General features: G+C 35.0%; 1 protein-coding gene across 1 annotated transcript in view; it reads right to left on the bottom strand.

Annotated features, from left to right (window-relative positions):
• Positions 1-769: 769 nt before the first annotated feature.
• LOC114351371 (uncharacterized) overlaps positions 770-25,843 on the bottom strand; it is a 46,053-nt gene continuing 20,979 nt past the window's right edge. The window contains exons 23-45 of the mRNA XM_028302555.1: positions 25,481-25,576; positions 24,862-24,947; positions 22,600-22,723; positions 20,317-20,511; positions 20,142-20,201; positions 19,785-20,013; positions 19,165-19,218; positions 18,330-18,481; positions 17,692-17,811; positions 16,688-16,903; positions 16,154-16,228; positions 15,464-15,656; positions 13,599-13,676; positions 12,223-12,347; positions 11,273-11,425; positions 10,515-10,648; positions 7,990-8,107; positions 6,840-6,964; positions 5,925-6,190; positions 4,695-4,759; positions 3,793-3,952; positions 3,217-3,413; positions 770-880 (exon numbers count right to left, since the gene is read on the bottom strand). Coding sequence (XP_028158356.1) covers positions 770-880; positions 3,217-3,413; positions 3,793-3,952; positions 4,695-4,759; positions 5,925-6,190; positions 6,840-6,964; positions 7,990-8,107; positions 10,515-10,648; positions 11,273-11,425; positions 12,223-12,347; positions 13,599-13,676; positions 15,464-15,656; positions 16,154-16,228; positions 16,688-16,903; positions 17,692-17,811; positions 18,330-18,481; positions 19,165-19,218; positions 19,785-20,013; positions 20,142-20,201; positions 20,317-20,511; positions 22,600-22,723; positions 24,862-24,947; positions 25,481-25,576 — 3,132 coding nt within the window. The remainder of the gene's footprint in view (positions 881-3,216; positions 3,414-3,792; positions 3,953-4,694; positions 4,760-5,924; positions 6,191-6,839; positions 6,965-7,989; positions 8,108-10,514; positions 10,649-11,272; positions 11,426-12,222; positions 12,348-13,598; positions 13,677-15,463; positions 15,657-16,153; positions 16,229-16,687; positions 16,904-17,691; positions 17,812-18,329; positions 18,482-19,164; positions 19,219-19,784; positions 20,014-20,141; positions 20,202-20,316; positions 20,512-22,599; positions 22,724-24,861; positions 24,948-25,480; positions 25,577-25,843) is intronic.

Raw genomic sequence — 25,843 nt, 5'->3', positions numbered from 1 at the left:
CCATCCGATTGCCTCATCAAGCAGAGCACGAATATCGAAACTGTCATAAGCGGCTTAAAGTGGCTTCCAATCTAGAGTGAAGTGCTATTGATTGGGACCTGTATGCGACTGCTATACCGCTATAGAGACCGATATGCGACTGTTATACAGCTCTAGGAACGCTAGGATTCGATGTAGGACTGAAGACGTGCTCAAATTTCAATTATAGTAGATATGATCGTAGAGTTCAATATATCGAATTGAGAACTACGTGGTACGTGGATAATATCCACTGGATATTCATTACTCATTTATATGGGTATAACGTGGTTTTAAAATACATAATAATATGTGCCACTGCCACCGACAGGTATAACGTCATATAACAAATTCCTTGTGTGCGATATTGCATCTGTGTCCAAGACATTGCATCTCATATTAAATTAGTTAACCCTCAGTCAAACCTCAGCTCTTGTCAGTCTCCATTTGAGAACTTTACGGTAAACGATAGAATATGGCTAAATCAACATAGGTACTAATTACTACTCCCACCTACTAATCCAATGTGTGTATATTAATTATGTTAATTAAATTACAATTACCTACAATATACTTTATATCACCATTGATGTGGTGGTAGAGTCAGCTATTATGGGACGTTTAAAAGTGCCAAAGTGCCCTGAAAAGAACCAACATACTAATAAAGAATTTTAACTTGAATACAAGTAAAAGAGCGTGTGCTTATAAGTTATTTTTATTAATAGCTAAGTTAAAATGTATCTTATGAGTGTTAAATCTGAGCAAACAAAACCTCAGACCGATCCATGATAGACTTTTTAGATTCCGGGAAAAACTGTATAATGTTTAACCACGTATCCAGGCTGAGCGTGAGTATACTGACCTGAAACGAAAGGAAATGATATTTACCTACTCATAACCTAAATAGATTCGTTCGTTCGTTCGTTTCAGCCAAATGACGTCCACTGCTGGACAAAGGCCTCCCCCAAGGTTTTCCACAATGAACGGTCCTGCGCTGCCCGCATCCAGGCTCGCTCGCTCCATAAATAGATTGCACGCACAAATTAGTGTTCGATTTGAAAGAATTATTTTTTTATTTATACATGTCAACGCGAAATTGTGAACTCCGTCAGTTTAAAAAATAACGCGTGAGATTGTAAACTACCAGTGGGTTAGGTTAGGTTAGATTGTAATCTAACTACGTCAGATTATAATCTGACGGAATTCACAATATTACGGTGACATACATATCCAGAGGCCGTCCGTTTAGTCCCCGGATAAACTAAGTTTACCTACTGAAATGACTGATATAAAATAATTGACACTGCTTCGCACAAAAATTGTTTTTGTTACGAAATACAACTGTGACTGTACAACAAAATACTTGCAACAAGTAAAGACATCACACAACTTGTTTCGGTAACGTTTAAAAAACTTATTATAAAATGGATGGAACAATATACGTACGACACTTTAGAAAAGTTAATCCAGACAATTACTAGTTTCTCTTAGCACACTTATTCACTTACACACAAAATCACACTCACACTATCACACACACATTTTTGTTTTGTTTTTCTATTTAAATTATTTTTTAAATTAAAATATAAAATTTAATCTAAACACTAAATTTTAGTCTTATGTTTTTTTGAGGAGGAGCCTGACTCTCGTTACACAGGTTAACCTTATACGAGAGCGGCACATATCTTGTAATTGTAAAGTGTTTATTTAATAAAAGTATTTTCATTTTCATTTTTCATTTTCATCGTTATCGTCTATCTACATTTTTTTGTGTTTTAAGTAAGGTACTTGATACAAATAAGGCCTACGTTCTAATAAGGCCTATACATCAGAAAACACAGATAAATAAATCCAACCGGGATAATACTTCAAGGACACGTACTCATATGCCCTACAACCCGGTAGAGTGCAAGAGTGTTCCGATCCACGATCCCAGCACCAATTGGCACGCGTTCTTCTAAGGTGGTGGGTGATTTCGTGCTCTCTTATAAAAATCTGGCGATTTCATCTTAAATTTTCGGTAAAATAACGCTGTTTTAGATTAATCTTTTCTTAGTAATCGTTTCTAAATATTTCTTACTAGCTAATAATTACCTTAATTTGTACTACTGGCTATAGATGCATTATTTGTAAATTTTTAAAGACAACAAGAGTGAGATATATAATAAGGCCTAGGCCTTATTTCAGCATGGTAGGCCATATTGGATACTTATGTCAACACCTGATTACGGACAAATTCATTAAACTAAATGAGTCAAAGAGTAACTAAATATTTATTTAATAAGAATGTTACTAACAGCACAGAAAATAAAAAGAAAACAGAGTAAAAAAAAATTACTAAACCTGTAAAAAAAGAAACAAAATACAAAACCAATAAAAAATAAGAAAAAAAAGCCGTATGTATAATTCTAAAGGATAGGAGAATCAAAGCTGGTATTATCATGCCTGTCTCGAAGACAATGTAGCAGATATGCTACCATAAAGGACTGCTTTTGGTGGTATCATAAAGATTATGTAGGAGTTCGTAAAGATGATTCAGAAGCCTTTTTATGCCCTGGTTCTAACAAAAATTGAGATCTCATTTTGTTTACAAAAAATCAAGACTAAATGATGTTCCTAAACTGACTTATTTAAAAGGTTTTATGTGTAGGCCTTATTCGAACACGGTGTTTTAATAAGCCCTATACAAAAAAATAATATTGTTTGTTTTTGATTTTTTTTTTTGATAATTTAAGTAAAGAATCATTACTTTGTTACTATGAATATTTAATTTTATCTATAATTTATGTAATAGTCTTAATAAGTGGAATTTAAGTTTTATCTAGAGATATACAGTAAAATTCTGTTTACTTGGTATGTAAAATTTTGATAACGCAAACAAATCGACATGTTTAATGTTATAAGACCGCATTTTGTTGAATACAACCTCAATTTTAAGGTCTACAGGCATTTGAATCATATAGGCCTTATTCCGTGTAGGTGATTTAATAAAGCCAAAATCAGATTTAGTTAAAAATTGTGTTATTTTTTGTAATATTATAAAAATTAAAGGATGGAAGAAGTTAATAAACCTTGTTTTTGTTGACTGGCGTTAATATTTATTGAAATATAAGCATTTAAAGTTAGGTAGGCCTTATTTGTATCAAGTACCTTATAAAACATCAATATCGAACTTCGTAAATAAATATTAAAATGTACCTTTGTCTCAGCCCTGTATGAGAAACAATGAGCAACTCCTTTATTCATTCCCTGGAGGATTCCGAAGACGTCTCCTGGACCGAGCAGCTCGTGGGTTGTCTCAGTCAAATCCGGACGCACGGACACCACGGAAACCACCCCGGACACCACCCAGTACATACTGGCGTTACAGTCACCAGCTACGACTATGTAGTTACCTAAAATAAATAATAATAAATATGCTTAGACATTTCACACTGCGCCATCTAGTCCCAAACTAAGCAAAGCTTATACTATGGTCACCAGGATAGGACTGGAAAAGGTACTTTCCAAGAATTTCCACAGCGACCAGACAACAGAGATTTGGAGTGTTGTTCATAGTCAATAAAACTTTCTTTGGTCTAATAAGTTCTTAAGAAGGATAAATTGTATACAGGGTGTTAGGTAAATGGGTATATGAGCCGACACCAGTCCATGTTAACATGGTCATATAAATGGTATGGTGAATGGTATAAATCAAAGACATCTGCTTGCATACCACTGATGATGAATAGTGTTTCATTAAAATTACAAATTTTTGTAAGCTAGGTGACTTACCGGGAAAGAACACAGTGTAGTTTAGTACACCAGCCAGTTGTCGCAAGAACTGCTCTCCAGTATCTTGGAAGATGTAGCAGTTCCTCAGATGGTGTCCAAACATAGCTGACATCAGGTCACAGCGCCTGACGTAAGGCGTTTGTTCCAGAAGTACTGGCAGCTGGTAAATATTAATTGAAATAAATCACTTTTAAAAATGCTAACTTTAAACGAGTATTATTGACTGAATGACTACTAATTAACATGTAACAGTACCTACTTATTTAGTAGGTAGTTAGATTCAAAGTGCAAAAATGATCATTTTTAAAAAGGAATGTTCGACTTTTGGCTGCAATATTGACAGTTTCTATTGGCACAGACTATAATTATGTTGGTAGCTAAAGTGGTCATTAAAGTAAAAGTTCTCGAATGAAATCAGCTAAATAATTTGCAGTGATGCCATGCTGTTACAATTTTAATCGTTACAACACTGCATAATATAAGTCACTATCCATTGTTATGACTATTAAACTTCAGTAGGTACGACGATAAAATAAAAATAAACAAAAATACAGTGTTCTTGCCAAAACTGCCATGCCATTGCCACGCATATCTGAACCATTAATAATAGTGGGAATGGAGCAGAAATATACAACTACATTCATGTAATGTTTCCATCTATAACAATCTGAGTTCAGACAGAATCATCGTGTTGCTTTGTAGGAATTTCACATTTAGAGCTTTTTACGAAAAAACGTTAGAATGTAACTTAGGCCTGATTTTTCAATCGTCGGATAACTTTTATCTGAAGAATAAGTTTGGCACATTGACAGTTCCAGTATGGGAAATATGTCAATTGACAAACTTATTCTTCGGTTAAAATTTATCTGACGATTGAAAAATCGGCCCTTAGTCGTATTTACCTGACGGCCGCGTTCGGTCACCCAAAGCTGTTTTATGTATTGCCAGAACTTTTTCAACTGGTACCCTAAAAATGTTATACAGTATTATAAAATTGTATGTGTAATAAATTGTGAGACTAAAAGGATACGTGCAAGATAAGTATTGCCACAATTGAGAATGTTACTAGGTATGCAAAATCACTTGAAACCTATGTTACAGTTAAGCTTTTACATTTACAAATACATTAGTTTTTATTTCATTCAAAAATACCCAGTAGTTATGATTTTATAGGCATTCAAAGTTCGCTTAAATATTGAGTCCCGCCGACGGTCACGTGACCCCGTGTGACGTACATTCACAGCGTCCGCTCACTAGAAAACGGATATAAATATACTTAAATATATTTTTTTTGTAAATACAAACTTATTATACATATTAACACCCAGACCCATCACAGAAATTAAAATTGAACCAAACCCAAACTTGATGCGATTGTGTCGTTTTATTGCGAATTACCTTCCAGCTCCATCATTAGACCCCGATTACTATATAGAATTAAAATACTCATCAATACAAAACGAACGAGCCCAAACTCGATGCATTTAAGTCGTTTTATTATAGAGTTCCTATGGCCACCTTCCAGCTCCATCATCAGATCAGCTCCATGTCATCATAATATTGCATGGTCATCCAAATCACATGTGTTTGCGAAATTTCAGCTTAATCGGTTGCCTGGAAGTGGGTCTTAATTCAGTTTGCAAGATTCCACCCATACAAATATGAGCCAGTCGTTGTAATATGACGTCACGCGCATAAAATGGCGGGCCGGCCGCCGCCCGCACTTTTAAAATTCAATATCTTGGAAACGAATTAACGTATTGAAATAATTCTTTCACGTGTATTTTTTATTTTTAACAGAGAATACAGAAAGCTAAAAAACAAAATTAGTGAACATTCTTCATTGCTAAACGATAAGTCGCATTAAACATCGTTTAAGGAATTTTACCATCGATTTTGCATTAGAGCTTACCGATAAATCTTTACCAAGTTAAAATTACCTTTGTATAAAGATACTAAAACATAGTATAACATACTTAACAAACTTTGATGAGATTTTGCGGAAAAAGAAATGTCTCACTCACTGCAAACAGATTTCCATAGGTAGTGATAATATAGATAATATAGTGCATTATTTCCATACAGGTAGTGTATAATAAAGTGCCTTATTTACTTCACAAAAACGTATTTACTTGATAATCCCTGGTTCTTCAGCATATCAATGAGCTCCCGAGTGGCGACCTCGTAAGCCGTCAGGGCATACTTCGAGGAGTACGCGACCTGAATAGCCGTAGCCACCACCGTTCCAGCCAGCATTTTTCCGCAAAGCAAGCAGATGGACATTATTGCTATTGGCAGAAAATCGTCCACCACAAACTCATCTCCACCAGTCATGGTCAGCTGGGAGATTATCACGTATATAGACGTGACGTAGTCCCAATTCCGTTGAGGCGTTTCTCTATAAGGATACATGTTATTAACAATGGAATTTTGTATGCATTTAAGTTTCTGTCTTCTTCAAATAACAAATTGGACCCGGTATATAGAGAGCACCCTAGGGTTCCAGAAATTTTTAACGTCTAGGCAGCGCCCACTCCCACCGGTTCTGCCAGTATTTAATAAGACTCATGAAGACCACGTCTCGGGAATAGGCTAGTTGCCTAAAAAAATTTTTTTAGTCCGTAATGTTTAATATCAAAAAATATTGGACACATATATTTTTATTTGTCAATCTAACAAATAATTACATAGTTATGGTGCGTTGAAGTTGCGCACGACGTCACAACGTGCGGCATTTTTAAGCAAGCGTTGACGTCACGGGCCTCTTCTTATGAACTTTGGGGCGCTTTATCTCTTTAAATTTTCATTAGTTTGAAAAAGTGAAAAATACGTGTAGAGTATTTTTTGATAAGTTAACTGACTGACTAATTAAAACTCTTGCTTTTTGACCCAGGCAACATCATTATAATGTACGAGTAGGACGCCATTACTCGATAGGCCGACGACCTCAAGTAATGGGTAACAGCTAGATAAAAATAAAACCGAAAAACGTGCTCTCTGATGATGATGACTGGAAACTCCAAAATTAATACAATTTTGAGACTTACTCATCAATGAGATGCATCTTGAGCGTGCGTATGATGCACACCGGTGACGTTGCGATCAGAGTCAGCAACCAAATGCATGTGAACGTATGGATGAGCAAGACTACCACTATGGCTGTCATCGCTACCTATACATGAAAAGGTTAATTTATTTTTTTAATTACACATAGTTTAGGCCTTATTACGTAGTTAAATAATTAATTATCAATAAATCAGCTAAAGGATAAATTGGGTACCAAGTACTTGGGTACACAGTCCGCTAGCTGGTCTAGAACCTTAGGTGTCTATTATCAGGTGAAAATTAATTAAGGTTGAAGATAATGCTTTGTGGGAGGTTAATCGTACTGAGATAGGATCTTCAGATTGTAACTCGAACCAGGAATTTAGCTTGGAAACTGTAATAACACGCACGTACAGTTGTGCATAGTTTACAGGACATAGAAGGCTTGAATCAATCAGATCCGTTCATATTGAAAAGATATGTGTGACTTGTTGTTACAGTCTTACTCCCCAAAATAAAGAAGTATGTGGCAATATTTTAAACTTAACAGAAAGACCCTTAGGTTATAAAAGGAACTAGGTCTCCCTAAAGCCTTTAGTCCTAAAACTCCATACAAAAGCTAACTCCCTATTTTTCTGGTGTAACAACTCCACTGAGCAAATCCAATCTCCGAGCTCATCAGAAATCGTTTATCCCAAGAAAATAAAGTATCTGTCCTTAAATATTGCTTTTATTGTACAGTCGATAGCACATCAGACAACATTTTTGTTACATAATCGCTTTTATCACAACTACACAGATGACACAGTGTTTATCTTATTGCGCGTCGGCTGTACGCGTATCATCAATACTTATTATCATAAGAGCTGTTACATCAGGAACGCTACGTTATTATTTAACGGTTATAGAAAGAAATGCTGGCCAAAAATTGACAATAACTTCCAGGTATAACTCGCGGTTGAACTCAAACTTAAGTCAGTTTCCCAGAAATTGAAGCCGAAAGTATTCATTCCTACTTCTTTAAACTCTTCAATAACAATATTGTACTGCTTCCATTGAACGATTTATATTCAGTTTTGCTTTGTTTATTGGTTCTACATTTTTAAATTACAAACATAGGTAAGGTACCTAATGTATATCAGCTGTACTTACTTGCAGTGTTGTTAAATTATTCGTAAGTTCGGCAGATGTTTTCCGGTAAAACTCTATTAGATATTTCAGCCTGAACAGCTTGTTAGCTCGAAAGCAATGCATTGCTGACAACTTGTATCTAAAATAATAATTTTGCAGTCCATAAAATAAAAAATAGTAACCCTTTAGTCCGTTATACAGGGTGACATTGAGGTCGATGGAATCCTTTTAAATTAAGACTCTACTCATGATACATAGTACCTACATTCCCTGAATATAAGACAAATCCAATGAGTTTTTTGTCATAATTTTACTATTTACTTGTATTAGTGTGCTCTTAAAAAGAGTTCAAAACGATTTACAGCATATCAGACTACACATTTTTGTTGCAGAATAACACCTAGGTACTACATCGAAATAAGATGCCGCAGTGTAAAGTTTGATGTGCTGTCGTCTGTACAAGTTTTAATTTTTGAAATTGTAACTCATTGGATTTGTCTCATATTCAGGGAATGTACTATGTACCATTAGTAGAGTCTTAGTTTAAAAGGATGCCAACGATTTAAAAGTCACCCTGTATACAATCGAAGTAACTGACTGTTTATCTTATATTTAGTTTAATCTAAAATTACGATAGACTACAAATACTAGCCCTTATGAAACCATATCTGCTGTGCTCACTGAATGCGCATGACTGATAACATTAATCTGATGATGTCTGCTCGGGGCTACCAAAACATGGCTAGTGTGGTCATATCGAATGGAAACGTCGATAATTCACTATCGATATAATGTCGGAAATATCAGACATCTTTCGAGATACTACGGTTGATGGTAAACGTTTCAAAACAATACTATATTGTTTACTGGGCTATGAACCGTCTTAGACTGCATCTCACTTAACATTGTGATTGCTGTCAATTACCTGCTTTTGGCTACATAAAAATAAGAATGAATAATAACCCAGTGGGTTTTTGGAGATCTTTTATACAATATTATCTTTCGTCAATATTAATACACCTATTGTAGGAAAAAAGGAATTTATTGTAACCAATCATTGCAAATTCTTCTTCGTAGCCATATCATCGATATCAGTTCGTCGATAGTCGACTCGTCACAACACTAAATTCATAGTATTCCACCCCGTATTGTGAAATTAGAAAATGACAAATTGAATTTGGATGTAATGAGTGTTGACGTGATATGTGTTCGGTTCAGTTCGGTTATGTTTCTATTTCTGTGGTAAAGGAACGCACTGTGGAAGCCATTAATATAATTAAAACTTAATTATAAAGCGCCAACGGTGATAAAACGCCACATATGAAATCAGGGTAAAAAAATCTCAAAAAACCTCATTTATTTATCTCAAAATAGGCTAGTTGCCTAAAAAAATTTTTTTAGTCCGTAATGTTTAATATCAAAAATTATTGGACACATATATTTTTATTTGTCAATCTAACAAATAATTACATAGTTATGGTGGGTTGAAGTTGCGCACGACGTCACAACGTGCGGCATTTTTAAGCAAGCGTTGACTTCACGGGCCTCTTCTTATGAACTTTGGGGCGCTTTATCTCTTTAAATTTTCATTAGTTTGAAAAAGTGAAAAATACGTGTAGAGTATTTTTTTATAAGTTAACTGACGGACTAATTAAAACTCTTGCTTTTTGACCCAGGCAACATCCCCATTAAATATAGCTTGCTCTTATTCATCACTTCGAGACAACATATTATTGTAGACTGGTGCTGAGAAGAAGTGGCGAAAGAAATTCAGTCGCTCTTGTCAACCTCTTTTTCAATTAATAGTTACAGAAAATACATCAAACAAGATAAGTAAAAGGTAACCGGTCACCTTACTTATCTGTTAAACGTCTCTATCTGAGACCTATGAAATCTAAAGCTTTAGTTTAGACTATCAGGAACTATATCAGGTGGTTAACCAAGCCCTTAATGAAAGTTATTCATCGCGTCTCTATTTATAAATCACGTGGCTTCTGCCATAGTCAGAAAATGGAAATGTCATTAAATCCACTAACTGTGTATTATGTAAGCTTCAATTCGGTTCTCATGAATACCAAGATGTTTATAAAATTAGTAATTTTTAAAAACTTATAGAATTTTGCAAAACTTTGTAAGTGACTTGGATACATTACATTAAATTAAAATGACTTAAAAACTAAAATTTAAAAATAACTTGTAAGTGACTTGGATTAATAAAGTTCGTTAACAATGTTTAGAAATACTTTTCAGTAATACACATTGGGAAAATATGAATAACTAGCTGACCCGGCGAACTTTGTTCCGCCTTAATGGCAATAATTAAGCAGACTTTTTTTTAATTTCGAACGGGATAAAAATCGTATAAAGTAGGTAGTCGTAGTAAGTATCCTATGTCCTTCTCCTGGCTCTAAACTACCCCCCTGTCAATTTTCAGCTAAATCGGTTCAGCCGTTCTTGAGTTATAAGCGAAGTAACTAACACGACTTTCTTTTATATATATAGATAGATTTAGGTATAAATATAGGTAATCAAGAATACTTTCTTACCGAAAACAAAACCCGAATAGCTCTAGAGGAAAATTGACGAATATATCCGACCAGACCCACAGCTTATGCTTAAAATATCGTTTCCTGCACTTCGAGGCGTTGACGATTAGATCTCCATGCTTGTTGACGAAACCCTAAAAGTAAATTTAAATTGCAATGATCAATGACATATACTGGGATCATCTAATCTCCAATGCAAAAGCATGACCCTCTGTAATTAATTAGAGGAAAATGGAGGATTTAGCTTACAACCCCACGCTGATACATCAGAGATGTAATGGAATTTTTTTTTCCGAAGTGTGTTAATTGTATTTAACCCAAGAGCTAAGTAAGGTACTGAATACAGTACAGTACAAAGTCTATACTATACCTAAGTACATTAAATATATTATTTGTATTTTAGGAACAATACAAACAAAAACAAACGAGGTTTCCTTTAAAATAACATGATGCTAATATAATAATTGTAATCTTTACACAACAACACAAAGGCATTGTTTTATCAAAGTAGTAACACTGAGCAACTCAAATATTACGCCTAAACATATTACTTCTTATCTTTCAATATTAAACAGACGTCTGTCTCATAACTTCTAACAAGAATGGCTTAAGACAAAGCCGTCGTGATTAATATCATAAAGCTGAAATGAAAAAAGAAATTTGCGAACATTTTTATGAACTAATCCTATTACTTTGAGAAATACAGTTTCAATTTTCACTCGGATTATTAATTCTCTTTAAAATTATTTGATACTGACCTGATGCATTGTTAGAAAGACTTTAACATAAAAGAATACGTCGAAAATGGACTGCAGCCAAAATATAACGTAACAATCGTTCAGAGTGGTCAATTCGTAAAGTGCTATCACATAGTCTATTGTCGCCATCAGGCATGTGAAGTAGCCGAATAACTGAAAATTAAAACAATATTTTTAAAATACCTAATGCAATTTCTTGATAAAATTTCAAGAACTTCCACCATTTTTCCGAGTGTGAAAATACCTGTATCTAATGTTAAAGGTAGCTATGTCAAGGCAGTTCTGAACAGAAAGGTCACGCGTGTAATTAGATCCGTCCAGGAACGAGAAGGTAATCGTATAGAGAGTAGAGACTGCCCACTGGTGATGTTCACTCGTAACAGTAATTTGTACCAACCAGACAATTACATTACAGACCGCTCGCCTTACACAGCGACCGCATTTCTGGTAAATCTAATACGTAATCGAGGTGACGTCACCTGATTCTCAAATCAGGACTAATCCTTAGGGGCAGATGCACTCTTCCATGATACGTATCATGGAAGAGTGCATCAGAGAGTGTAGCCAGTTTGTATATTTTGTTCCCAGTTTGACGGGGATAAACCTACGTCATGTTCGGTTGATTTAGCATGAAATGATTTTGCATCTCGAAACGACCTATAAAGCCGTTGATTGGTCTAATTAAGCTACGACGGCTCAAAAAATCTGACCAAACTGATGGTAACCTTAATGTTTCAACGAATACCTTATTATGGTCTGTTAGCGCTAAACATTATTGAACTTATTACGGTTGCATTAGGTACCTACTAATCAATGAGCGCTGGACGAACACATCCCGTTCCCTTACTCCTTGTAATTCCCTCGCATAATCCCAAGTAGGTAAGTTTTCATCTTATTATTGAGTAACACTAACACCTCCACATCTTCCCCGTTATAGGTATTTATCTTACCTGAAATATCCATGTGCCAGGACGCTGCAAGTTACTGATACTCGCGTAGCTATGGTACGTCATCACGCTGGTGGTTGACTTGGCCTGGCTGATGTTTGACTGCGACACGCGGGCATTGAGGTTACCTGCGTTAAAGAAATCACATGAGCATAGCTACTCCATAGTCCATACTAATTAACTGATCAGCTCAGATTAGATTAATGGTGTTTTAGAAGTTGGTCCCATATCAAATGTCAGTATTAATAATGAGCTAAATCCGACTAAAGTTAACGCCTCCGAGCAGTCGTTAAATAGTTAAGCTTGGCTTACTATCGAAACTTCTGGATTCGTTTCCCAGGTGATACACAAATGGAGTAAAATTGCTTAATGCAACTTGTGAAGTAATAGAAAACTGAAATCTCCAATAACAAAACATTTATATATCAGGCTCATTGAGTCACCAGCAAAAATAAAAATCATGTAGCTCACAAAATCTGACACCAAGGTCAAATAAATCGTATATTCTCACTATATTACATCAACAACTGTAACATCCTAGACAGTACCTGATTTCGTATATTGTCTGCAGCATTTCTATCGACGTGGACCACAAAGTCCTACATCTGACCTAAGTACGAAACTAAACGAGCCCAGAACTCGGTAGTTGGATTACAGCCTTCTGTAGTAACGAGTTAGTTAGTGGTGGAAACTCATTTTATCGAGTTACCAACACGTCCGACGCGCTTCAAAGTCAACACATGAACTTGGTCATTTATTTCTTTGTATAAACTTGTGTTATTTCATTTTCTCTGAGTTTTTGTCGTTGACGTGAGAAATTGTATTAGCAAAATAAATGGATAAAGACATGTTGGTCTAAGATGCGCGCCGTGATAACTTTTATCGACGTTAAAATGTAGGTATGGGCAAAATCGATAAAATGGCGTGATAACCGTTTATCGCGGCGCGCATCTTAAGCCTACTGAGGTGGAATTGTGTAAAGTAATCGTTATCATTTGACAGTTCATAACGTACGATTATTCTGTCAAATGCTTTGTTTAACTGTCTTTATCGTACGTTATGAACTGTCAAATGATTACGATTGCTTTACACAATTCCACCTCTGTACAATATTGGACCTAGACTTATAGGTTTACATACATTTCGCAATATTCGCTGAGACTGTGGTCAAATAAGTACCACTAGTGAAACAAAACAAACTAAGTGCTGCGTAAGCTGCACTCTAGTATTTATTCTATGGCTGCACTTAGATTGAAACCTGTTCTAAGTATAACAAAAGTAACTACTAAAAATATAATAAAGATCAGATTTTGTGCTTTAGTATTTCTAGTTAAAATACTTTTTACAAAGAGCTTTAAACAACCATTCATTTTACATACCTGGAACTTCGAATCTACTGTCACCGCTTCTCGAATCCACACCTGACTCTAAGGACATTAGGTCTACTTCAGAGTCTTCTGTAAATAAGACAACAATTTAAATATGTACACTATGTGATATGGTGGTCATCACATTATAATATTAAGTAGGTATAACGTCTCAATAAGTAAACGCATTCATGGTATGAAAATTGTAGCTGACACAGAAATGAACTTAACTGTTCTACAACATACAATAAAATTCCAGCGAACACTTTTTAAATACGAGTATAGTCACCCTGTCTCACTGCAGTTAACTATCTTTTTAATTTGAACACAGACTCTTACAAAAGAATTCCGTGATTAAACTACGACTATTGAATTCCTGTTAAACGGATCGGAAACGCTAATTCTAAAATTGGGTCACATGCAAATTCGCTCACAACGAACTAGAAATTGATGGAGTAAAGCGAATAGAGATCCTTTTTGCTAAACTGTTGCATTTCACTGTTAGATAGTTAGTCAATAAAAACAAAGTTTTTTTAGAACAGAAATACTTTTAAATATTTCTTTAATGCATTTTTTTCTAGAATGGTTTCCCGAATAAGCCCATTTGAATAAAATACCAACATATAGTTTTATTATCAGAGGTCAATACTAGTTTTTCAATATAAATTGAACCTATTAAAATCGATCGAACACGCTTTTGGAGCCCATGCCAATAAAATAGCCATGCATTTGGCTACACAATCGAAGTTAAGTTTTTCCCACACACTTTCCAACACTAACGCAACTAAAGCTGAAAATTCAGATTCATGCATTTTAATGTTTGCTGCGTCTTTCTTCATGCTGAATACATTTTTTCTTTTCTATTTTGAAACCGATTTAACGAAGCAAGAAAACTTTTTGTTCCCAAAAACAAGTAACAGTGATCATATAATTTAACGTGCTCTAGTAGATATGGCTTTGTATTTTATGGTCAATAAAGATAACCAAGTGTTTTCTTTTTCAATATTATGCAAAAGCACTTGAAAGTATAAAATATCGATTGTAAGATGAAGCTCATCCACTTTTCGGTTCCCGGGATACTTAAATATAACTAAAACATATTTTCCCGAATCGAAGCCGTAGCTACTTGTTGTCCCATAGGCAAAAGATTTATTGATTTCATAAATCAAAAAGAAGGTTGTCCCAAGAAACCATTTAAAGTTCAATATTTTATGATTACGAAATTCCCAAGCTTCTTTCGTGCATTTATAAAGCTCAAGAGCTAATATCAGGAAGAATGAATTAATACCGCTACAATGACAGCTCGCCAATATCGTAAGAGTCTGAGCCTCTTTGTCGGATTAAGAGCTTAGCTTTTGCCAATTAATCCACCTTTATTGTCACGAGGCACAGACAACTAGTACTAATAGATGCCGCGTGAGGCTACGTTCGACACTGAAGTCAAGAAGAAGCGTACGAGTATAACGGACTTCCACTGAAGTCAAAGCAAAGCATAACGGACTTCGCCAACTTATTTCTTTAAATTCACATCGAGGAAATAACGTTACAAATAACAAGGGATAGAAACATTCTGAAATATGTTTTGGTACAGAATCCAATGTGTGCTTTTCTTATATTCCACAGAATACTTCTGGATGACTTCATTTTTTTTACACTACTACATGGATGACCTAAATTTTTTTGCACACAAATGTTTGTGATGAGTGTGATTGGGTAAATAACTGAGTCATCAAACACTATTTTAAATTTGTTTAAATTGGAAAAGGTAAGTAAACGCGACATTGTTTCTGCTTCATAGTTCATAAGTAACAGGGGAGTTTGATTATTTCAAAATGGACAGCGGTATCTATTCAATGGTATTATCTACGCCAGCTTACCTGAAGAGGTGTCGTCGGCAATATCCATAGTTATAGGCATGATATAATCTTTGGATACTTCAAAGGCTTTGTACAACGGGTCCTGGATTTTGGGATAGTATTTAACGAGGTTGAAGAACGTTTGACTAGGTATCACCAGGAGATCTAGACTCCGGCTGGCGTATATCGCTACTGCTGAGCAAGATACTGGTTGCTAGAAGTGAAATTAACAGAAATGTATTAAATTGTACATTAGGACAGTCGTCAAAATATACACCTGATCTAAAATAACAGATTTCCTTTATTAATTTTGAACCTTGTTCTAAAGGTATACAGTTCCAAATCTAATGGAGAAAGTCATCGTGTGGTATTAAATGTAAGTACTTAGTGTAAGTATCATTTCTGTTCGGGTACTCTATAGCAAACCTCGCATACTGCTTCTTATTATAAAATAGTTTTTTTTTACTTTTAAGCAAAGTTATAATATTTTAAGTAATTTAAGACCCTTAGAGAATTCTTACAAATCAGTTTGTTGCGTACTTTATATAGCTTAAACATAATTATGACCTTTCATCCTTTGTCGTAATGGCATATTATTTTTATTTTTACCACGTCCATCGGTGCAGGGATTATATGATATTTTATTTTAAAACGAGATTCATGAGAAACATAAAACAATGTGACAATTTATTCATTTGCAATAACACTCACGCCAGTGAAATTGCCGAACATTCCGCCCGGGCCCATGCACGTTATCATTTCATTGTACGAGGTCAACACATCCACCTAAAATTAAATATTTATCAAATGCATTAACCTATTAATGTTTTTTTTTATTTTTTTTTTAAGTTTAAAATTTGTATAAATCATAACTGAAAAACTGCTACGAAAGTTCGTAGTCTCGTAGCACTACAAGTCCACCGAAAACATCATATTTATAACATCAAAGTAGACAAGCACAAAGAGCTCTTAATTTAATAACCAGAAGTGAAAATGTTCTACTCATGACTGACAACAATAAAATATTATTTAACAGCTACGAAATTTCGTAGTCTCGTAGCGTTCGTAGCAAATAGGATTTCATATTGCAGTGTAAGAAGCATTAACTAACCAAGAGGTTTTATTAGCTAGAAATAATTATACGAAAGATTGTAGATTCGTAATATCTTGTGCATATGCAATTGAAAGTTCTCTCGATTTTTTCACTTGCTTAAATATACGAAAAAAATAAAAATCACACTATACCTTGCCTCGGTAAATAATATAAATATAGGGCTGCACGTCTCTGCACTGTATCACCGTTTCGCCCTTCAGGAAGTACATCTCGTGGAGGTGCTGTGTGATAACCCTGATGAAGGACCTCTCGACCTTCCCGAAGAGTGGCACTTCTCGAAGGGCTCTCTCGTACATAAAGACTAAGGTGTCTTCCATTAGCGCTGTATTCAGACACCGGCATATTTCCTAAGAAACATTGGGATTCAAATATTTAACTCTAAAACCCAAATACAACTAAGTAACTACTTACAGAAGGCTTATTTTCGGACTATGCATTGTCATATAAATCCATAAAAATACACCTCCGTGTCATTTACAGGCCAATTACTAAATAAAATAATCGCCAAAGAGAGTTGTTTGTTTTGTCATTGTTTGTTGTTACAAAATTAATTTAGGATACTCATTCACTCGTCGAACAAAAGTAAACCCTAAAGTCTTTAATAAAGTCATCCCAAGGGCCTGATAAACCTATTTTGTTCTTTACTATTCTAACCCTCCATTGTAAAGTTAGAACCGAACCCGACAACAAAAATTCCAAACAATGGCTACCTTATTAAAAGTTGGGCGATACCAGCAGGTGGAAAGTATTCAAAAGGGAATGCCGGCCACTTTCTGACCGCAGATTCCATAATGGCTTAAATATGAAATGGGAACAAAGACAACCTAGCCTTGTAGATACCGGTCAGTTTTCAGTTTTTTAGTAGCGACACTTTTTTCCATTATTACTTAAGATGTCAGCTATCTACTCGTTGTTAGTGTTTTACAAATAACCCTGTATAAATAGGGTGATGAGGTATGTGGTTATAGCATGACACACTACTGCTTCTCTATCTAAAAAGTTTCACATTACTAGTCCATGACATGTCAGGTGAAGTCGTGTGACGTCACCAGACATCTTAACCTCTAGCTAGACAATAACATTTATTACGGATGCGATTTCTATAACTTTAAATGGTCTTTTAGTGAAAACAAACTTGAGGGTTGCTCCCGTTGGTCCGCTTCCAGACATACTCAAAATACTTCACCGTTTTCGCAGTGAGCATCAGATCGACGTTCTCTTGATACAGAAAGTTGGCCAGGTCCCTTGTTTTTTCCTGAAACGTATGGAAGTGTTCATTAAAACTAATCTAATTACAAAGCTGGTAATATTTTTAATGGTTAAAGTTTCTCCATTAACCGCACAGGTGTTATGGGCGTTAGTTATTATTTAGCATACTTTTATAAACTAGCGGAAAACTGGCTTGCGCTGTGCTGTTTTTGGTTTTAAATAAAAAGTATGAAAAGTTTCATCATTAACGACATTATCCGAGCACCTTTGCTTGTAACTATGGTGATCGCACACCTGTGCGCATTAATCGAACCGATTTAATCCTTTAATTAATTAATTACCTAATTAATGCGATGCGCATTCTCTAAGTTTGCATCACTAATATGATGAACACCTAGTTGCGTTAACTTTAATTAGAAAATTTCATTTGAAGCTAGTCAGCTATTCATTTCCGAGTTTTCCGATACTAGTTAGTATCGATGAGTTTCTATTATAAGCCTACATTTTCCTAAAAACTACACTGGTACACTAACAAGCTAAAATAGAACTACTGAACACACTTACATTATGTTCGAGCAAAGCATGCGTTTCCGTAGACCTTGACGCAGCGACGTATCCAAACATAAAAGCGAAGTAGAGGAAGCCCGTGATCTTAAGAGCCATGTTCAACCACACGTCCACAATGTTCGACACGCCCGCTGGAGTGCAGCCGCACCCTAAAGAAGATTTTGAAATAGTTATCATTCTAAGGCCCAGAACAGACGGTGAAACGCAACTGCAACGAAACTGCAACTGCTAGTTACTTTTGAGTTGCATCTAAGTTTCTGCCATAGCGTCCGTTGAAAGACCACATGACGCGATCAGTTTGAAACTTTCAGATTCAGTTTCATTCATCAGAATCATCCGAAAGTTGCAGTTTCGTTGCATTTGCGATTCACCGTCTGTTCTGGACCTAGCCCTCCATTTTAAAGTTGGAATATCGTGATTGTCAATGGGATCCCCATTGTGAAAAAGTTGTCAGATCTCATGTAGAGAAAAGCTTCTAACTCTGCTCTCTACGCCCTAACTCTACAAGCCTTATATAAATGTTCTAGAACAGTTGCATGTCAAACCAAACAGCTTGAAGTTTGTCTTATGTTGCCAAAATATACAAAAGTTATATATGTAAATGACTAAGATACACAATATACAGTTTAGCTTAATATGCCGCCCGTCTATCCAACCTATAAGCCACATTTATAGGAATTCCGTATTTTTCGATAAATCCTATTATCCTGTACTATCAAAGCCTCTACTATAATAATACATATAATTAACTAAATGTAGCTGTTCAATAAGCTAATGTTATTATTACTTCCACTAATAGAGTATTGGATAACAAAACGTAATAAATATTTACCCACAAATATTTCGAAAACCCAGTAAAATGTGTTCGCGTATTCAGAAGCCGCATCTGTAATCGTATATGAGTGGTAAATGTGTTTCTATAGCAACAAAGCGTATAAAGATTATATTTTGGTAAAATGCTGTATAGAGCAAGTCCTGAGCCCATAATAAAAGAGGCAAGGAATTATGTAATGCCGTAATACCATTATTAATATTACAGTGGATTGGGGATGATAAAAACAAGCGGGATTTAAGGGATTCAAAAATACTATTTTAGTAGCTAGGTTAAAGAAAAAATAAGGTGCTTTTAATAAAAGTCTGTCAACCATGATTAATATGAATCGACATGAATTTTTTGGGAAATTTTCTCGGCACAGTTCGATTTTATGAAAATAAAACTTGGATAATATATGGTTACTCTTTCACTCCAAAGGTTCTGGGTTTGATTCTTGGTAACACCACACATTGAAATATCACTTTTTGTATGAAATTGTTTCCAGTAGATCTTTGATTCTGTGACATATTAAGCTGATGTCCACTGATGATGATGAATCTGACACTAGTATAATAGAAACCTGTTTAACTAACAAAAAAATAAAATAAAATAAAATTTTGGTAATTCTGGATACTTACACTTAATATCCACCTTATTAGTAGTCACAGTCAGGGCTCTGGTACAGTTGACCAAGATATAGTATGTGTCGGGGGGCAGATACGGCGTGCAGGTGTTGATGAAAATGACAGTCGAGGCGAAGTTCACGATAGTGACTGTCACAGGCAAGTATTTGAGAAGCACGATGATCGGGTTCACTTGCATTATGTCACTCTCCCAATATGAAAAGGATTGCATTACTCTACTGACCTGCAATAATATTCTATAGTAAATTAAGATTTAATTTGTTTTTAAAACCGTCCAAAGAGAGCCGAAAGCTCTTAAAAAACTTAAACTCCATTAGAGAATCTAAATAAAAATAAGGTAATCGCACTTACTAAAAGCATCCGATTCATCCGATAAAAATCCATGTCTGTATTGTCGTTGACAATTCGTAACTGAAAAACACGAGTGTGATTAAGTTAAAAATTATTTCACCATATGAATAAAAAAACTCTTTTGACAATAATATCTTTTGAAAAGTAGGCTTAATACCAAATCGTTACTCCTTACCACTTGTTCAATCGGAAATACAGAGATAGCATCGATGAAAAATGATGTTTTCAAATATCTTGACACAGACAGCAAGGGATGGGTGACCAGCAGCGACCTCTCGTTATAGTACGCTACGTATGCCATGACCACTATATCCACGTACAGTAGAATGTCTGTCCAGGGATACGCGCCCATATGTCTGTGTTGCTTCGTCTGAAAACAAATTAATAAAGCTTCAACCACACCAACGCGTGCAGATCGCCATCGCCGTCGCGTTCATAGGCCAATGACAGGTCGCGCGACCGTTGGTGTGGTTGAAGCTTAAGTCTGAAGAAAAAGAATTTAATGAATGCAGTCTTCCTCTCAGGACATTCCATTCTGACAACGTTAAAACAGAGACAAGCGATCGAGACAAAATATCTAGACAGGAAAACCTTGTTCGCTCGTCTCGGTCTCTTGTCTCGGTCACTTGACCCAATAGCGGCGACAATTGCCGTCCTACGATCATTTCTGAAAATACATATGGGTGTGTTTTTTCGATCGCAACACCTGCGCGGCTGAACACATTTTATGCGTTTTCTTGATTTTCCATACAGCCGTGTGAGCCCACACGTAAAGCGCGTTTTGCCTATTTAACGCCTATGCGGACACACCAATAAAGCTCAACCTGCTATTATTTACTTGTTATATTTGTCTTCCGTCTGATAATAAATGTTAATAAGCTGAAGGAGTGGAAACCGCGTCTTGGCAAGTACAGCGTTGGCTCCAAGACAAATTAGCGACAATATTATTATACTCAAGATGGCTGGTGGAGAGCGTTTAGAAGTGGTTAGATTAGTAGGAGCGGTTTCATAAGCGTGCATTGTGATGTCACATAGTAATAAATGTTTCTGTAATATTATATAATGTATAACAAATTGTGTAATATTTCTTTAAGGAAAACCTATCCAATATAGCCAAATAACACTCACATTACCATGGTTTCCACACTAAAAACTGCTTTTTTGTAATACGTATAATACATGGTAGTGAATAGTAATATTACCAATGAAAGACCCGGTTACCAAGGAGAAGAGGAAAATGATTTTATTAAGACTCTTTAATCCGATAAGTAACTTTGTATCAACAATACAATGTGAGCACTATTCACTTCGATACTCTCATTCGAAGAGTTTTTATACTCATAAAAATGTAACCAATACTTTTAGAAAAGCAGTATATTTAAAGCATGTCCTTGAAAGCTCTCCTTGAAAGCTTTTTTAGATTCGAGAAACAATATAATTGCCATCATAGCGAATTACCAAAATTGAGACTATTATGTTTACACAAAACGTAGTTAATTTATATACTGTGACATTTACTACTTACACCTAGTTTTTATTTAGCTCTTAAGACTAGCTATTTTCAGCAAATGCTGTGAAAGCTCGCTTCTTCTTCTTTTCGTGTCGACAACAAACCTACAGAGTGTCAGCCCAAAACTCCGCCACAAGAGTGGCGTTGTCAGTAGCACTCATCAAATCCTCCTGAGTGCAGTTGCTTGGGCACTCAGGGCATGAAAGCTCGCTGTACAAATGAGACTAGAAAGGGACACACGATCTAACGGAATAACTAAACAGCATCATGTACGGCGCTTTGTTCTGATTCCTAAGACACGTTAATGGAATTACTTTGAACATTTAAATACATACATATTTTATTAAAAAGCTTTTATCTTGCAAACTTTTGTATACGTTAATTATATTGCAGTTGTTTATCTTTTGATTAAAAATTTGGCATCTTAACTTAAAGAATAGATGTTAATTCCCATAAAATGCACATTTTTTCTCTTTCATTTTACATTTTCTACATCTAAAGGTAGGTATTTAAACAATTAAAGCTTCATAGTCGCGATTACTTACCATCCATGACAGTTATTGTAATAAGCATGAAGTTTGCCAAATTATTAAAAAAAAACAACACAAAGTAATTAAAAAAAACAGTTGAACTGGAGTTGAACTCTTATGAATTTAATTTAAGTTATGCTTCGCCGTTTCTTTTGTTCTTCAAAACATTGTAGCCAACGATTTGTAGAAGTTAAATTATAGTGCTTTTTTTACTAACATTAAAGCAGCAGATATCTTTTAACGAGGAACAAAGGAATGAAAAGATGCGTCTAAAATCTAGAGTTCAGTATCAAAGAACGGAATCTGAAACTTATTTTTTATACGTGACCATTTCCAAGTTTTCATCATTATTTAACCTTAAGTAAAGGCAATAAGATTCAAAATGATGGGAAGTATATTCCCATTAAATTATACTTACGGCAATATTGTAAGGTATCATTATAATGTAATACAAAGCCAACACAAATCGCACGCCACACCAGAACTTCAAAAATATGCCATGAGGAGTAATGCAGCCTGGCAAGAACAGGTAACGAATATATCTGAAATAAACCATATGATAATTTTAACGAATGTAACTTTAACCCTTACATAAAACGAAATGTAAACTGCTAGCTTTTAACCCACAGTTTGCATGGAATTCGATCTTACGAGAGTCCAGCATCTAAAATCATTTTATTTCTTTACCAGTAGTTTCGAAGCCTTTTCCAAACAAACAATTAAATCTTACCTCTTTATTATGTACTAGCTGACCCGGCGAACTTCGTACCGCCTTAGCGTAGAGATTTTCTCAATATTTTTTTCCGTAAGAACCATCCTTGGACTTCCACAAACATTTAAAAAAAAGAATTGTCGAAATCGGTTCAGCCGTTCACACGTGATGCCGTGACAACGCGAAACGGGTTTCATTTTTATATACAGTGTGTCCGGGCTTGTAGTGATCAAACTTTAATGGCGTAATCTATGGACAATTTTATCGATGAAAATACTTCAAATTTGGGGCTTGACCCATTTGTCGCAAAATTACGAGGATTTAAGTTTTTAATTTTTAGTTTTTACCTCTTCCTTCAAAAACAAGTGAAAACGTGGGTAACTTAACATTAATAAGCAAATATTTGATATCATGCGATATTCAATAAAATTATCTATTAGTAGAAGTAGAAAACGGACACAAGTTTCATACATTTTATGGAAGTAAGAATGGATTGAATTAGAAAAAGACATGATTTTTTTCACTTCTTTTTCACTTATTTTCCAACACAAGAAAAACCAGGTCGTTAAAGTATGTTTTATTTGCATTGTATTATTAGTATTTGAGCTATTTTACAAAATGAATGTAAATTTATTAGTCTACGTCTATTAGTTTCGACGTAATTGTTGAACAAAGGTACCCTTTCCCAGCCGGTTCCATAGCGCTGCTAACATGCGAAAATGCACCGCCTGAAAGAATCACACAACCTATTCCGACGCGCTATGGAACCGGCTGGGAAGGGGTATCTTTGTTCAACAATTACGTCAAATTTAATAGACGTAGACTAATAAATTTACATTCGTTTTGTAGAATAGCTCAAATACTAATAATACAATGCAAATAAAACATACCTTAACGACCTGGTTTTTTATGTGTTGGAAAATAACTGAAAAAGAAGTGAAAAAAATCATGTCTTTTTCTAATTCAATCCATTCTTACTTCCATAAAATGTATGAAACTTGTGTCCGTTTTCTACTTCTACTAATAGATAATTTTATTGACTATCGCATGATATCAAATATTCGCTTATTAATGTTAAGTTACCCACGTTTTCACTTGTTTTTGAAGGAAGAGGTGAAAACTATAAATTAAAAACTTAAATCCTCGTAATTTTGCGACAAATGGGTCAAGCCCCAAATTTGAAGTATTTTCATCGATAAAATTGTCTATAGATTACGCCATTAAAGTTTGATCACTACAAGCCCGGACACACTGTATATAGATTGGTATAGACAATTATAATTATTACAATTCGGCCTGATCGTCACAATTACCATCAGATGAGATACAGGCCAAGAGCTTCCACATTGTGGATAAAAAAAATCCACATTCTTCGTCCAACTTAATTATTTCGTTTTGAATTAATATTGAAATTGTAATGAACTGAATAAAGAAATATCTTTTGAAAAATTACATTCATTATTTAGCATTGTATGAATACAATACATCACGATTAAACAAATTAGGGCTCCAAATGAATACGTAATGCCAAGATCCAACTTTTTCTTTTGTTTTTAATATTATACCTACATAATTCCCGGCATACAGGGTGGACAGGTTTGAAAAAAGTTAGGCAGTGGATATAGAACATGTTTCATGTTCTTTTTTTTAATTCTGTTTGATTTATGTAGACTATCATGACGTCCTAGGAAGGTACCTCATAATATACACCATAATCAGTCTAAAATAAACATTATTTAACTTGTTAATCTAAATATCTAATGTAGGTATCCAGGCTCTGCAAAAACAAATCTCTGAAATCTCGTCTCGAAAAAAAAGAGTAATGACATACTTACGTAAATTAGCTTACTTGACATAAACTTATACGGTTTATGTTTATTTTTTGTGTAACCAGTGACAAAGTTAAGTAGGCGTTAAACATTTTTGGATAATAAGTTTCAACAGATTCCTGAAACAACTGACACTCACCTCATAACGCCCAACTTGTCGAAAGTCTTCACATACTCAACTCTGTTGCGGCCTGTGAGCACCACGAAACTCTCCTTTATTTCTTGCTAAAATAAAACCGATTTTCGATTAGCAAATAATATATCAAGAGTTTATAATACCTGTTGGTATTAGGTTCATATTTTCCAAAAATAAACTCGGATATTGGATTCATTTAATTACACGTTATCGTTACGTTACACAATTGTATATTATTATCACAGAACAATAAGTAGGTAGTCTACGAAAATATTTATTAGTATGTAACGAGTTGCACGAATCCTCTATTGTCATGCCAGGAAACAAATCGACGTCCACTGGTGAGTTTGAGAGAGCCCATTTCCCTCCAAGATTTCCATAAGGACCGGTGTTCTTCCCGCGACCTTCACCAGATCGTCAGTCTACCTGCCCACGCTACGTCTCCCGAACCGTGGACTCGTTTTAAACTCGTATTAGGTACTAGCATACTAGTAACTGGTAATAGTTCGATGTCAATTTTAGTCAAGTTTTTTGTTTTATAAATATCATTGTCTTGACGTGGATTAATAGACTCGTGGTTAGTCCCTCTATGATAAAATTAAAACTTGATCTCGTTTCTTACCGCTATCCTGTTAGTTTTCGCATCCAATCGACCTGTCAACGGCTTCGCTTCTTCATAAAATTTCGCCTTGTTTCTAAGCTCGGGGTCGTCCAAAGCCTATTATCATAATTTTAACCAGTTATCTACTTATTTACACAGCAAAACTACTTTGAAGTTTTTTACAAAGCCGACCCTGTATAACAGCTCTAGATAATAATCCGAAGGGATTAAGAAACTCAAAAGTAAATAATTTTGGTTAGATAGATAGACAAAATGTTTATTTACAAACAGGTTACTAGCAACTACAATAACAAAGTATTTACTATCCTCATAAAGTTTGCGAGCTTTATTGATATTTTGTACGCAGACAATAGAAAATCAATC

The sequence above is a fragment of the Ostrinia furnacalis genome, unplaced genomic scaffold, assembly GCF_004193835.3.
Source record: "Ostrinia furnacalis isolate ACB-3 unplaced genomic scaffold, ASM419383v2 OfSCF1132, whole genome shotgun sequence".
Classification (NCBI taxonomy): domain Eukaryota; kingdom Metazoa; phylum Arthropoda; class Insecta; order Lepidoptera; family Crambidae; genus Ostrinia; species Ostrinia furnacalis.
Note: the sequence above shows the minus strand (reverse complement) of the source record. Positions and strands in the feature narration are given on the sequence as shown.